This window comes from Nematostella vectensis, chromosome 5 (genome assembly GCF_932526225.1).
Source record: "Nematostella vectensis chromosome 5, jaNemVect1.1, whole genome shotgun sequence".
Taxonomy (NCBI): Eukaryota; Metazoa; Cnidaria; class Anthozoa; order Actiniaria; family Edwardsiidae; genus Nematostella; species Nematostella vectensis.
The window spans coordinates 15,924,340-15,937,136 of NC_064038.1; the positions used below are offsets into that span (position 1 = coordinate 15,924,340).

General features: G+C 40.4%; 4 protein-coding genes across 5 annotated transcripts; 2 read left to right on the forward strand and 2 right to left on the reverse strand.

Moving 5' to 3' along the window:
• Nucleotides 1–124: 124 nt before the first annotated feature.
• On the reverse strand, nt 125–4,377 carry LOC5510397 (lysosomal acid glucosylceramidase). Its single transcript, XM_001630823.3, has 7 exons — nt 4,001–4,377; nt 2,725–3,042; nt 2,506–2,656; nt 2,161–2,418; nt 1,754–1,877; nt 1,115–1,249; nt 125–638 (listed from the first exon to the last, which is right to left on the reverse strand). The coding sequence occupies exons 1-7, from the start codon at nt 4,338–4,340 to the stop codon at nt 384–386; spliced, it is 1,581 nt and encodes a 526-aa protein (XP_001630873.2). The 5' UTR covers nt 4,341–4,377; the 3' UTR covers nt 125–383.
• On the reverse strand, nt 3,110–4,007 carry LOC125563030 (protein psiL-like). 2 transcript variants are annotated; one of them, XM_048727652.1, is made up of 2 exons: nt 3,924–4,007; nt 3,110–3,797 (listed from the first exon to the last, which is right to left on the reverse strand). In XM_048727652.1, exons 1-2 carry the CDS (start codon nt 3,994–3,996, stop codon nt 3,172–3,174), a joined length of 699 nt encoding a protein of 232 aa, XP_048583609.1. In that variant the 5' UTR covers nt 3,997–4,007; the 3' UTR covers nt 3,110–3,171. The 2 variants fall into 2 exon arrangements, with proteins under 2 accessions (XP_048583609.1, XP_048583610.1); XM_048727653.1 differs by having other exon boundaries at nt 3,113–3,732; nt 3,901–4,007.
• A 31-nt stretch (nt 4,378–4,408) lies between the features above and the next one.
• Nucleotides 4,409–12,067, forward strand: LOC5510402 (ankyrin repeat and LEM domain-containing protein 1). The gene is made up of 7 exons (XM_032379520.2): nt 4,409–4,595; nt 4,962–5,828; nt 6,709–6,997; nt 7,252–7,391; nt 9,055–9,241; nt 9,374–9,503; nt 10,408–12,067. Exons 1-7 carry the CDS (start codon nt 4,540–4,542, stop codon nt 10,572–10,574), a joined length of 1,836 nt encoding a protein of 611 aa, XP_032235411.2. The 5' UTR covers nt 4,409–4,539; the 3' UTR covers nt 10,575–12,067.
• Nucleotides 10,711–12,067, forward strand: LOC125562950 (coiled-coil domain-containing protein 8-like). The gene is made up of 3 exons (XM_048727308.1): nt 10,711–10,779; nt 10,874–11,539; nt 11,612–12,067. The coding sequence occupies exons 1-3, from the start codon at nt 10,711–10,713 to the stop codon at nt 11,687–11,689; spliced, it is 813 nt and encodes a 270-aa protein (XP_048583265.1). The 3' UTR covers nt 11,690–12,067.
• Nucleotides 12,068–12,797: the final 730 nt, after the last annotated feature.

The window sequence follows — 12,797 nt, forward strand, 5'->3', positions numbered from 1 at the left end:
TGGTGCTAAGAAAAAAGCATTTCTTGTATATAATGCATATAACTCGTATTGCATATAATTCCTACATAATAATTCCTCCTCCACCCCTCTCCTTAAAGACTGTGTTTGAGTGCAACAAAAAAAATTGAAAATTAAAAATACTTTTATTTCGATTTCTTCAAAACATGTTTACATTTATGTTAGCCAACCTGGGCATACCCCAAGCATACTGCAAAATTTTAATAAGCATGGGTTTTTCAATATTTTTGTTGTTATTTTCTGTTCTTTTATTCTTTTTACTGTTACTTTTTGAAATTGTATTTGAGAAATTAAAAAATATTGTATTTTGTATTTTTCTTTAAATTTACAATAACATGAACAAATAATTCCATTGTGTGATTATATCAAGTATTCCAGACATATGTCTGTACTGCACGGGCTGGTATGATGGTATTTACACTGCCTTTACCAGGTACATTTATATGAAGGGGGATATCTATTTCACTCTGGTTCATAATGACCACTACAGTTGTTGAGTCTGGGCCAGGGGCCTGGAATCCAATGAATTGCAGGTTTGTCTTTTTTGATGACACCAATGATATTCTCTTAGATCCACGAGGAACAAACTTACTGAAGTGGCCAAGATGGAAATACATGGGCTGAAATAGATGAAGAAGCTGAATGTAAATGAGGCACAAGCAATTGGGGATGTGAAGTCCATAAGCCATCATTATCATGAAATTGTTGTCTCTGAGTTCTATTTTGTAAAACACAGTGAAAGTCTAAAAAAACTCAAAACTTACATAAAAAGTTAGAAAATAAAAAATTACAATAAATGAACTAATAAACGAATAATCATCATGTGTTGCCCTGTAGACAGCACTGTTAGATAAAAAGCACTGTTTGAGTTTTACATTGTTCTTCTGCAAAGTTGAAGTAATGCACTTGCTGTTTAGATATGGTATCAATGATAATAGAAACATGTACGAGTAACCAAGGCAACCAAGTTGCAGCAGATCTAGGGGTGTTCTATGGGTTCAATAGATAAATACAAAATATTTTCCTAAGTAGCAGACAATTGGGGGCTTATAAGAAGAAACTCTTTGAAAAATACTGTTTCTGCCACTGCTGTTACCTGTTGGTAGAACACGTGATGGGTTGTATCCACAATGACAGGCGAGTCAACATTATTGTTAACCCAGTTTGGACCCCCACTCATATTCAAGGCCAGATTCCAGTCCACCCAGCCAACAACCCAATGAGATATATCCTGTCCAACAACAAAAATGCAAAACTGTTATGGTATGAGCATTGGCGATGTTTAAAATGCTATCAATAAGTTCACTTAGAGCTGTGGTGATGAGAAAAGTATTAATTAACATTGGTGACTATAAAAAAAATGATGATGTGGGTAAAATGGTGATTTTGATGGCACTGACATAAAAATCTAAGAAAATCTACATTGAACTATAATCAATTGGTTGGTTTTGATTGGATTCGGTAATCAAACATATCCAACAACAACAAAAAAGTAAGTGGAATAACCAATTTGTTAATTGTGATTATCACAATCCAACACAAAGTAAATCCAAAATATTGTTGAAATTATATGGATAGTTTCAGAGAAGATCCTAGCAAACAATTTATGTATTAACAAGCCAATGGCTATGATAACCTGGCTGCCATTGAATAAAATCATGTGTAACAAGGTCATGTTTGACCTTTTTTTCTAGACAATTTTCAGAACAAACATTTGACATAATACCTACTGTACCTGGATGATACTATGTGTGTAATTTTCTCCTCTCTCCCACGAACCAAGTACTACCCCCATGGGAGGGTGCATTGTTGTAAATCCTGAACAAGCCTCTGTTGCAAGCATGAAGTAATTTGGATACCTGCAGCAGCAAGAAATGAACATAATCTCTAATGAACAGGATCCCTCAAATTATATTCTCAACTTACAGATGCGAAAACAAAATTATTTACAATTTTTTTACTTTCAGTTACAATAGGCCGATAACAATGGTTTTGTTGGTGTGCCATTTTTGTCTGTCTCTGACTCTCTCTTCTAGTCATGATTTTCCTACCATTATCTTCTGGTCATGTTTTCCCTCACCATTATTTTTGAGAAATAATGAGTCAACCCAAATATTCAGTATAATAATTGGTAAATCTTACTTTTGGTGGGCAATAGTCAAATCTTTAACAGAAGCTAGGAAATCCCAGTACCAATGAAGACCAATTCCAGACACAAACTTAGCTGCCTCAGGATCACCCAGAATCACATCAACCCAATTGTCCAGGAACAGTCGCTGGTCATCTAGCATGATGATTTTTACATTGCCATAGCCTTCTTGGGAAAGGGTGGGGCCTAGATCCTCCTTGATAAAATCGCGCTCTTGTTGTGGTGAGTATGCCATAGTTTGGAAGGAATAACTGGAAAAATACCATAAAGAAAGAAACTTAGAATTAATGGTAGAATCTACAGTCAACACAACAGCTGTATTGGAAATACCATTTTACCCTGGTATAAATCCAGTAGAAGGCTCGTTTTGCACTGTGACTCCCCAGATAGGGACCCCAGATGCCACATATGCACTGATGAACTTAGCAAAATATATAGCCCATGTCTTATGGTATTTATCACCAGCTTTGCCTAACATTGTCCCAGCTCCTATAAATAAAAGAGAGGGCAATAATTGTAAGGAAATAAACCAATAATGATCACAGAAGTTTCTATACCTGACATTCTACCATTAGTCTTCATCCATCCTGGCGCAGACCATGGACTCCCAAATAACAAAATTTCTTTATTGCTGTCTTTCATAGCAGACAAGATCACTGGAATCTTAAACCTTTTGTCTTCTTCAGCTAGGGAGAAATTTTTTAGCTCAAAATCTCCTGAGTAATCGTCATATGAATACTCATGTGTAGAGAAGTCACAGCTTGCCATGGGGACACGTCCAATACTGTATTCTATGCCAACTGGACTGAAGTAGGACCTGATCAACTTCTGCTGAAGGGAATTACTCTGATTTAGTATGTTCATTGTAGCTGCATCTGAAAAGATAAAGGTTAACTTTGCCATTTAAAAGGACAAAATTATACAGTGAAGACAATAGATATAGCATCGAGTTGTTAACATGTTCACACGAGTTGTTGACATGTTCACACGAGTTGTTGACATATTCACACAGTTGTTGACATGTTCACACGAGTTGTTGACATGTTCACACGAGTTGTTGACATGTTCACAAATGTTGTTGACATATTCACACAGTTGTTGACATGTTCACACGAGTTGTTGACATGTTCACACGAGTTGTTGACATGTTCACACGAGTTGTTGACATGTTCACACGAGTTGTTGACATGTTCACACGAGTTGTTGACATGTTCACACGAGTTGTTGACATGTTCACACGAGTTGTTGACAGGTTCACACGAGTTGTTGACAGGTTCACACGAGTTGTTGACATGTTCACACGAGTTGTTGACAGGTTCACACGAGTTGTTGACAGGTTCACACGAGTTGTTGACAGGTTCACACGAGTTGTTGACAGGTTCACACGAGTTGTTGACAGGTTCACACGAGTTGTTGACAGGTTCACACGAGTTGTTGACATGTTCACATGAGTTGTTGACATGTTCACACGAGTTGTTGACAGGTTCACACGAATTGTTGACATGTTCACACGAGTTGTTGACAGGTTCACACGAGTTGTTGACAGGTTCACACGAGTTGTTGACATGTTCACACGAGTTGTTGACAGGTTCACACGAGTTGTTGACAGGTTCACACGAGTTGTTGACATGTTCACATGAGTTGTTGACATGTTCACACGAGTTGTTGACATGTTCACACGAGTTGTTGACAGGTTCACACGAGTTGTTAAAAGGTTCACACGAGTTGTTGACAGGTTCACACGAGTTGTTGACATGTTCACACGAGTTGTTGACAGGTTTGTCTCCCCTGGTGAATGCGGGGACTTTCCCCTGAAAACTACCATCCATTTACCTGTAAATGCTCCCCCGAACCCTAATATCTCTTGATAACTGACAGAGCTATTGACATCGAGGCTGACAGCATCATCGTCTGGTCTTGTAAAAGACGCATTGAATAGATGTAGGCTCAACTTGAATCGCTCCCCGGCCTTCGTGCTCGTGTAGACGGCAAACTGCCCAACCTTGAGCGGCGAACCTCCACTTTCAAATTCGCCGCATTCCTGCTCAGAGCAGACGCAAACAATACTTCCATGTCCAAAATCCTTCTCTTGGCATCCAGAATATTTCTCTGGAATAAATCCACGAGATAAACAGACAGAGAAAAAGAAAAATAATACAGTTGGAAGACGCATGTTGTTTTCTTACCAAGCACGTGACATATCCACCAGGCGTTCCTTGATAAGGCTTGGCTACATTTCACGTTGGCTTGGCAGCTTAGTTTCTAAACAAAATGTGGCGCGAAATTGATCAAAGTTTTTAGTAGATAGTTTTTAATCTTTTTTAAATGTTTTATATCAAATTCCTTGGTGTTAAAGTTACAAGAAGGAATCAATGTCATTAACACAGATTTTGAGGGTCTGGGATGCGATTGAGTGCGAGAACTTCAGGTGTGTTCACAATAACATTCGATTCGTTCGATAAATTAAGATTATCGTATGATAGCAGACGATACGTATATGTTCTGTAAATGGGTATTTATGTCGTATTATAATGGCCGTAGGCAAACATACGTATCAGACGTCCCGAGGTGCTCTATCGAAAAAAAAAAATAGAGGATGGGAAATCCAGTCAATGAGTGGATGTCTGTCGATATATACTCAAGTGTAATTGATATTAGTTGATATCGATTGTATTGGAAAATACTGTGGGTTACAAAGCATGAATTTTCTAGTGCAACCTTAATTGAAATATTTGTATGATGAGCAATTGTTACTCATATCAGTGTTTTGTTGTTGTCTTTCCTTCCTGTTCAGCAATGCCCACCATTTGATAAAGAAATGCTGGGACCTGGTTGCAACCCCAGTGCGTGATGGGATCTCCGTCATGCATCTCCTTAGTGGACTAGATGATCCCAAGGCGCAAGGACTACTGCGTGAATGTCTTGAACATGGTGCGTCTCCTAATGCACAGTCATCAGATGGGATTACTCCTGTACACCTTGCTGCTATGTGGGGACTATCAAACACCCTAAAAATGCTTATCTCTTTTGGAGGTGACCCAGAGTTACTGGATAAAGAATCTAATAATGCTATGCATTATGCATACCTATCTACTGAACCACAGGCTGGGGATTGTGTTAAGTTTTTATCCAGTATGAGAGCTTCAGTTGAAGAAAAAAGTACTGTGAATTATGGCCCAGTTGTTATTGATGCAGCATATGTGGGTGCATCTGGAACACCTGTCAGTTCACTGGATTCTATGAACTCTACTTACTCCTGCAAAGAACCAAAGTTTACTCACATCAAGCAAAAACAAAAGGTCTCAAACGATTTATTAGGATCCCAAAACAGATCAGAACATAAACCTTTTATGACCGATGATGAAACTACAAATGATGAAACTCTTAATTTACATGATTTTATAACCGATGATGAATCCACTATCAACAAGACTTGTGGTGTGATGACTGAAGTGTCTATTGAGAGTGATATGTCCACCAAGAGTGAGAGTTTTCATACTGCTTTTGAAGGGGAGACATTCAGTCTGTCATATATGGAGAATCTTGATGATAGCGATGTCAGCTTCCCTAAGCTCCACCCATGGTCGTCTAGGGCTGGACCGGAGGAACTGGAAGACACACTGGTGGATAATATCAGTGCACTTAATCTTGAGGTGACTGGGTAAGTTGAACTGAAAAACATTGTGGCCTCTGCTGTATATACAGTGTATAATATACTAGGGTATTGTGGTTAAGATAAATGGTCTGCTAAGATGGCCTCCCTCCCAAAGCCCCCAACTGGAATCCTAACCAAGGACATTTACTATATTTACTAGAATAACCGATCTGATGCTTATTAATTTTTTTTATAAAGACAAGGTGCTTATTGAGGGGTGGTGCTTATTCAAGGGAGGTGCTTATTGAAGGATGAAATTAACACAAAAAGCCAAATTATGTTTTTGTTTCTTATCAATTTGTAAAGCTACAATAGTGTTTTTTGTCTGTATACCATTATCACAACTTGGAGCAGCTTTTTTCAATAAACTTTTATTCATTTAATATTTATATAATACTAATTTTACCAAGTAACTGTACATATAACTTGTGGGGAAGGGGGCAATTATTCAGGGGAGGTGGTTATTAATACTTTTGTTTCAACCGTGGCGCTTTTTAGGGGGAGGCGGTTATTTCAAGGGAGGCACTTACTCGAGCCTGCTTGCAGGCATTCACCTGATGTTTTTTTTTCTCTCTATGCACTGAGTTTTGGTCGCCATCTTGTTTTTGGCTGCGCTATCTTGACGCAAATGACAAAACCTGACAAAGGGGGCTCCCTCCCCTCCCTCCCCCACACGCTTTGCGCTTTTTCCAGCTATCACACAGGCAGAACAAAACAAGATGGGGGCCACGACTTGGCGCATAGCAAAAACAATGGAAACATAGCGAAAAAAAACACCGGGTAAATGCCTGCAAGCAGGCTACAAATTACACTATTGACCCTGCAATCCTTATTATTTCTATTGGGAAAAAACTTATCTAAAGTGAATTTGAATTCCTGTGTACAGCAGTCCAGATATTGGAACAAACCCATGCCACAGCACCACCCTGCTGGACCACACCCTATCTGATGGCACAGTCTTGTATGACTGGAAAGACTTCAGTATCCTGGAACTGTCCTCCAATCACCCTGATGAGACGCTCAATGTGCCAGAGGAGTTGCTTGCTCTAAGCTGCCAGGAGTTAAGAAAACAGCTGATGTCAATGGGGCTAGATGTAGGTCCTGTCAGGCCAGATACACGGGCACTCTACATCAAGCAGTTGGCCAGACTAAAGGCGGGCATCACTAGTGAAAAGGTACAGTTGTAACAATATACTTTTATTTATCATTTATTTTTTTTTCTCATTTTTGTGTTATCACCCATTTTTCTGTCTGATGATGGTAGTGTTTGGATGATGAAGATTATAATGATTATAATGATCATTTTGATGATGATAACAAGAATGGTGATATTGATTATGGTAGTTATGTTGATAAAGATAATGTTGAGTATATCTGTATGACAATGATGATGTTGGTGTTGAATGTTTTATGGTTTTTTGCTTTTTAGTCTTTTGATCGGTTCAGTGAATTCTTGCCTGAGCTCCGTGCCATCTTACAGCAAAAAGTAGATGTGTCAGACATGTACACAGAGGAAGAATCCATGTGTATAGAGTTCACCAGGGACAATCCTCAACCATGGAGGGAGGGGTGAGTAGCCAGGACTATGGAGGGAGGGGTGAGAAATCATGACCATAAAAGGGGGGTGAGTAGCAAAATGCATGGAGTCTGGGGTGAGAAGTCATGACTAAGGAGGGAGGGGTAAGTAGTAGCCATGACCATAAAAGGAGAGGTGAGTAGCCATGACCATGGAGGGAGGGTTGAGGGGTGAGTAGCCATGACCATGGAGGGAGGGTTGAGGGGTGAGTAGCCATGACCATGGGGGGAGGGTTGAGGGGTGATTAGTCATAACTATCAAGGGGGTTGATTATCCAAAAGCATGGAGTCAGAGGTGATGAATCATGACTATGGAGGGGTGAGTAGCTGGGACCATGGAGGGAGGGGTGAGTAGCCATGACCATAAAAAGGGGGTGAGTAGCAAAATGCATGGAGTCTGGGGTGAGAATTCATGACTAAGGAGGGAGGGGTAAGTAGTAGCCATGACCATAAAAGGAGAGGTGAGTAGCCATGACCATGGAGGGAGGGTTGAGGGGTGAGTAGCCATGACCATGGAGGGAGGGTTGAGGGGTGAGTAGCCATGACCATGGGGGGAGGGTTGAGGGGTGATTAGTCATAACTATCAAGGGGGTTGATTATCCAAAAGCATGGAGTCAGAGGTGATGAATCATGACTATGGAGGGGTGAGTAGCTGGGACCATGGAGGGAGGGGTGAGTAGCCATGACCATAAAAAGGGGGAGGGGTGTGTAATCATGGCCATGGAGGGAGGGAGGGGTGAGTAGCCATGACCATAAAAGGAGGGTTGTGTAATCATGGCCATGAAGGTTGAGTAGCAACAACTATGGAGGGAGGGGTGAGTAGTAATAACTATGGAGTGAGGGGTGAGTAGTAATAACTATGGAGGGAGGGGTCAGTAGCCAAACACATGGAGTCAGGGGTGATAAAGTATGACCATGGGAGGGAGGGGTGATTAGTTATAACCATGAAGGAGAGTTGAGTTATCATGGCCATGGGAGAGGAGTGTGTAATCATGGCCATGGAGGGAGGGAGAGATGAGTAGCAATGACCATGGAGGGAGGGGTGAGTAGTCTTGACTATGGAGGGAGGAGTGAGTAGCTATGGCCAAGGAGGGAATAAAGTAGCCTTATTTATCAGATGCTCCTCGAGGAAGTGAAGCGAGCAATCTCTAAATAAATGAATTAGTCTATCACTCTAGGAAGTGAAGGGGGATTGAGAAGAAGGATGTAGGAACGCCATTTTAGCATGCACTGTACCTTTATACTGTATTTCTTTTCACATGCAGATTTATCTTGCATGAGCACTTACAATGTCCCTGTTACGCTGCAAAATGTAATAACTAGTGCAAAATGTAATCTTAACACGAAATGTAATAACTTTTAACGCAAAATGTAGTAAATGTTTAACGTGAAATATAATAATTTTTCAACGCAAAATGTAATAAATTATTTACTATAAACCTATAAACTATAACTAACAGCTATAACTAAGAAAATAGCCGCTAGCTTCTGGTTCCAGCGCTGTAAAAATCCTTGCACTAGTGAAGTTTATCCCCTTAAATTTAAGTTCAGAGAGCTGGACAGAAATACCTTCAGGAAGGATTTAAAATCCTTGTATTAGTAGTTCTCCCCTGATATTTGTAATGCTTACATTAGCATGAAATCGTTATCTTTGCAGGACAGAGAAATCATCATTCAACTACCTTTTACTAGATCCGCGTGTGAGCGACAATCTGCCATGGAGAGCGCAAAAACTTCCATCAGACGAAGCCTTCGCCATCTTTGTGTCTGCAATTTTCTATGTTGGTAAAGGCAAGAGATCAAGGCCTTATGCTCATTTGCACGAGGCTTTGCATAAAACCAAGGTAATAAATGCTTAGATGTGTCTTTTATACTGTATACCTTACGATAATATATTTCACTAAGCGATTATTAAACGCGAAATATATTTCCCGCGAACTTTAGAATCACAGATTTTACATTGTTTTCTATTGCAGAGTAACCGCAAGCTTCAAAATATCCGTGACATATGGGACTCAGGACTGGGCGTGGTCTCTCTCCACTGTTTTCAGAGTGTCATTCCTGTCGAAGCTTATACACGGGAAGCTTGTATGGTGGAGGCGCTAGGTAAGGGTGGAGTGCAGCCTGTGAGCCAGTCTGTGCTTTCGCGTCAGTAGTCCATAATAACATTATACGCAGTAGGCGCGAAACACTCATGAGGTCAGGTTTCTCTCTTGTTCGGATGCGTGACTCATGTCACGCCTAATTTGGGACTTTCCGCCAAAGGAGAGACGGCTAGCACTCTAGGTGGAGTGCCGGGGAGGGGAGGGGAGGGGTGTTCACAGGCACACCACCAACTTCACTGAGAGGTCTATTCAAATAAAAAAAAAATGTGTATCACCTCAAGCTAGGGGTTAACTTAAATAGATTGGACCGTTAAATGGAAAAATGAACCCTTATCTCAAAATTCTGGGATCATGCTGTGGAGTCTAAAAACTACAACAACAAAATATCTGTGGAAGAATTTCTACATATGAAGACGATCTTTATCTCGTTGGGATTTAAAACGTATTTTAAAAATATTACAGAACGGCCCCGCTAGCTCAATACCTGAAGGGAGAGACAACTATATTAGAGTTAGCGGGGGCTCGGTTAATCGGGGTCGATCTAAAGGCAATATTAGCTGCTCATATTTTCATAAAACAAAAAGCATAAATATTTATTCTCTCTAGTACAAGTCATAAACAAAGTCTCGTTATCCATCATGCTTTGCGTCATGGAGCTCATTAAAAAATCAATTCTATAAACATTTCTTAGTGTCAGTAGTAATGATAATGGAGATAAAAATGACTAAGAGATTCGTTTCAAATCCAAGGGAAATCATGCTTAGTTCGAGTTAACGTCCAATCCAAGTTTGAGTACGGGGTTCTATTTCAATTTTATTTATCTATTTTTTTTAAGGCTGCTCAGGTTTTGTTTTCTCGGAAAAGCGGATTTTAGGATCTAATTTGTTTTATTATTTGATTGACAGGTATATCACGTTTGACCAATCAGAAGAAAGGTGATTTTTACGGGCGAGCCCGGCGCTGGAGTGTGAAGAAAAAGCGGAACATGGGGATCTTTTTGCTGAAGAGGGCCCTGCAGATATTTATCAACGAAGGAGAGCGGCAAATCAGACCTGAAGATCTGCGAAAATAGAACTAAAAAATAAGACCAAATAATATGATTTCAAGAATGAGAGCCATACTTAAAATATGGAAATTATGACCCAACGTCGGGAACCCTTTTTTGGGGGGGAGGGGGGAACCCTGTGTCTTGTAATATTCACTAAAGGATGTCGGAGGCTCACGGAGACCTGTCATCGCTGTGTAAACTAACATCTTTGAGGGCTGCCTACATCACCGTGTTTTGTTTATTATATGGTGCGAACAATCATATGCTTCGTAAGCCCTGCTTACGAATGAGCCCGTCACAAGTTCTGACAATGTTGTTCTTAGGGCTTTTCTCTTGTGAATGAAACGGTTACACCCCGTTTCCAGATTACGGTTTCACCTCGGTTCCAGATTACGGTTTCACCTCGGTTCCAGATTACGGTTACACCTCGGTTCCAGATTACGGTTTCACCTCGGTTCCAGATTACGGTTACACCTCGGTTCCAGATTACGCTTTCACCTCGTTTCCAGATTACGGTTACACCTCGGTTCCAGATTACGGTTTCACCTCGGTTCGAGATTACGGTTTCACCTCGGTTCCAGATTACGGTTGCACCTCGGTTCCAGATTACGGTTTCACCTGTGTACCAGATCACGGTTTCACCTCGGTTCCAGATTACGGTTTCACCTCGGTTCCAGATTACGGTTTCACCTCGGTTCCAGATTACGGTTTCACCTCGGTTCCAGATTACGGCTACACCTCGGTTCCAGATTACGGTTACACCTGTGTACCAGATTACGGTTACACCTCGGTTCCAGATTACGGTTTCACCTCGGTTCCAGATTACGGTTTCACCTTGGTTCCAGATAACGGTTACGCCTGGGTTCCAGATTACGGTTACACCTGGGTACCAGATTACGGTTACACCTCGGTTCCAGATTACGGTTTCACCTCGGTTCCAGATTACGGTTATGCCTGGGTTCCAGATTACGGTTTCACCTCGGTTCCAGATTACGGTTATGCCTGGGTTCCAGATTACGGTTATGCCTGGGTTCCAGATTACGGTTTCACCTCGGTTCCAGATTACGGTTACGCCTGGGTCCCAGATTACGGTAGCAATCCAACTAGTCCAAGGCGTTTTTATCGAGGAAAAGAAATAGAATTTCCTGTGACGTTACACTTTCATGTAGTGACTACGTTAGTATTATTCCATTATGTTTCCTTTCATGAAAACACGCTCCTCGATTCAAGCTCATATACATGGAAGGAAGTACCTATATTTAGCATATTTACTGGCACTAACATGGCAAATAAGGGGGGGTCGCCCTTTTTTAGATGAATAAATTTTTTAAAATAGCTAATGAAAAAAGGATTATAGTTTTATATCAGTTTTTTTCCAAGAAACGCTGTATATATGTTTTACATCTTTTAGCTGTACATATTTAGTTGTGCAAATTTTTATAGTAGATTAACAATATGATTATGAAAATGTTTACTACGAAATAAAGGTAGATATGTTGCCGATGGCAACGCGTGTAGATATGGTAGATATGTTGCCGATAGCAACGAAATTGAAGAAACTTCAAAAGAACAATAGCTATATACACACATCGGCACAGACGAGCCAGTTCTTTTAAAGTTCACATTAATCCTAGCACTGACACGAGTCAAGAGCTGGGACAAACATACATGGGGGGTGGTAGGGGAGGTGAGCCTCAATAGCTTATGCAAATTACTGTGGACCCGGAACACAATGAATATCACATAACAGGCTCAACAAATTCATATGGAAAGGTATTTCAAAATACGGCGATCGTCAACTGCTTTGTTATTGTTTAGATTTTGATAACAATGGTCTACTCGGTCAAAGCTTCATGATAACCATCAACATTTGAAGTCCAATACTTGATACAATATTTGATTGGATATATCCCAGTTGCAGGCTTAAATTAGCCGATGGCATGATGGGCCTTGCCTACTCTTATTGACACAATTTTATTTGCAATTCGTAATACATTTCAAAGAACCTCACACTGTTATGTTATATTGTGACATAAGCTTTGCAAAATATTTTGGCGTTCTGAGAAAAACTTCGAACTACTCGCATATATAATAATGTAATATTTGTTCTACATTGTTAAAGCACTTTGTAGACGTAATAACTGATTATTTTTCTAATATTTCAACACTATAACTTTGTTTACCCGAAGTGTTGTCTTGTAGTAAACATAAGCGTAGGTCACACACAGCAAACCCACACATCCGGGA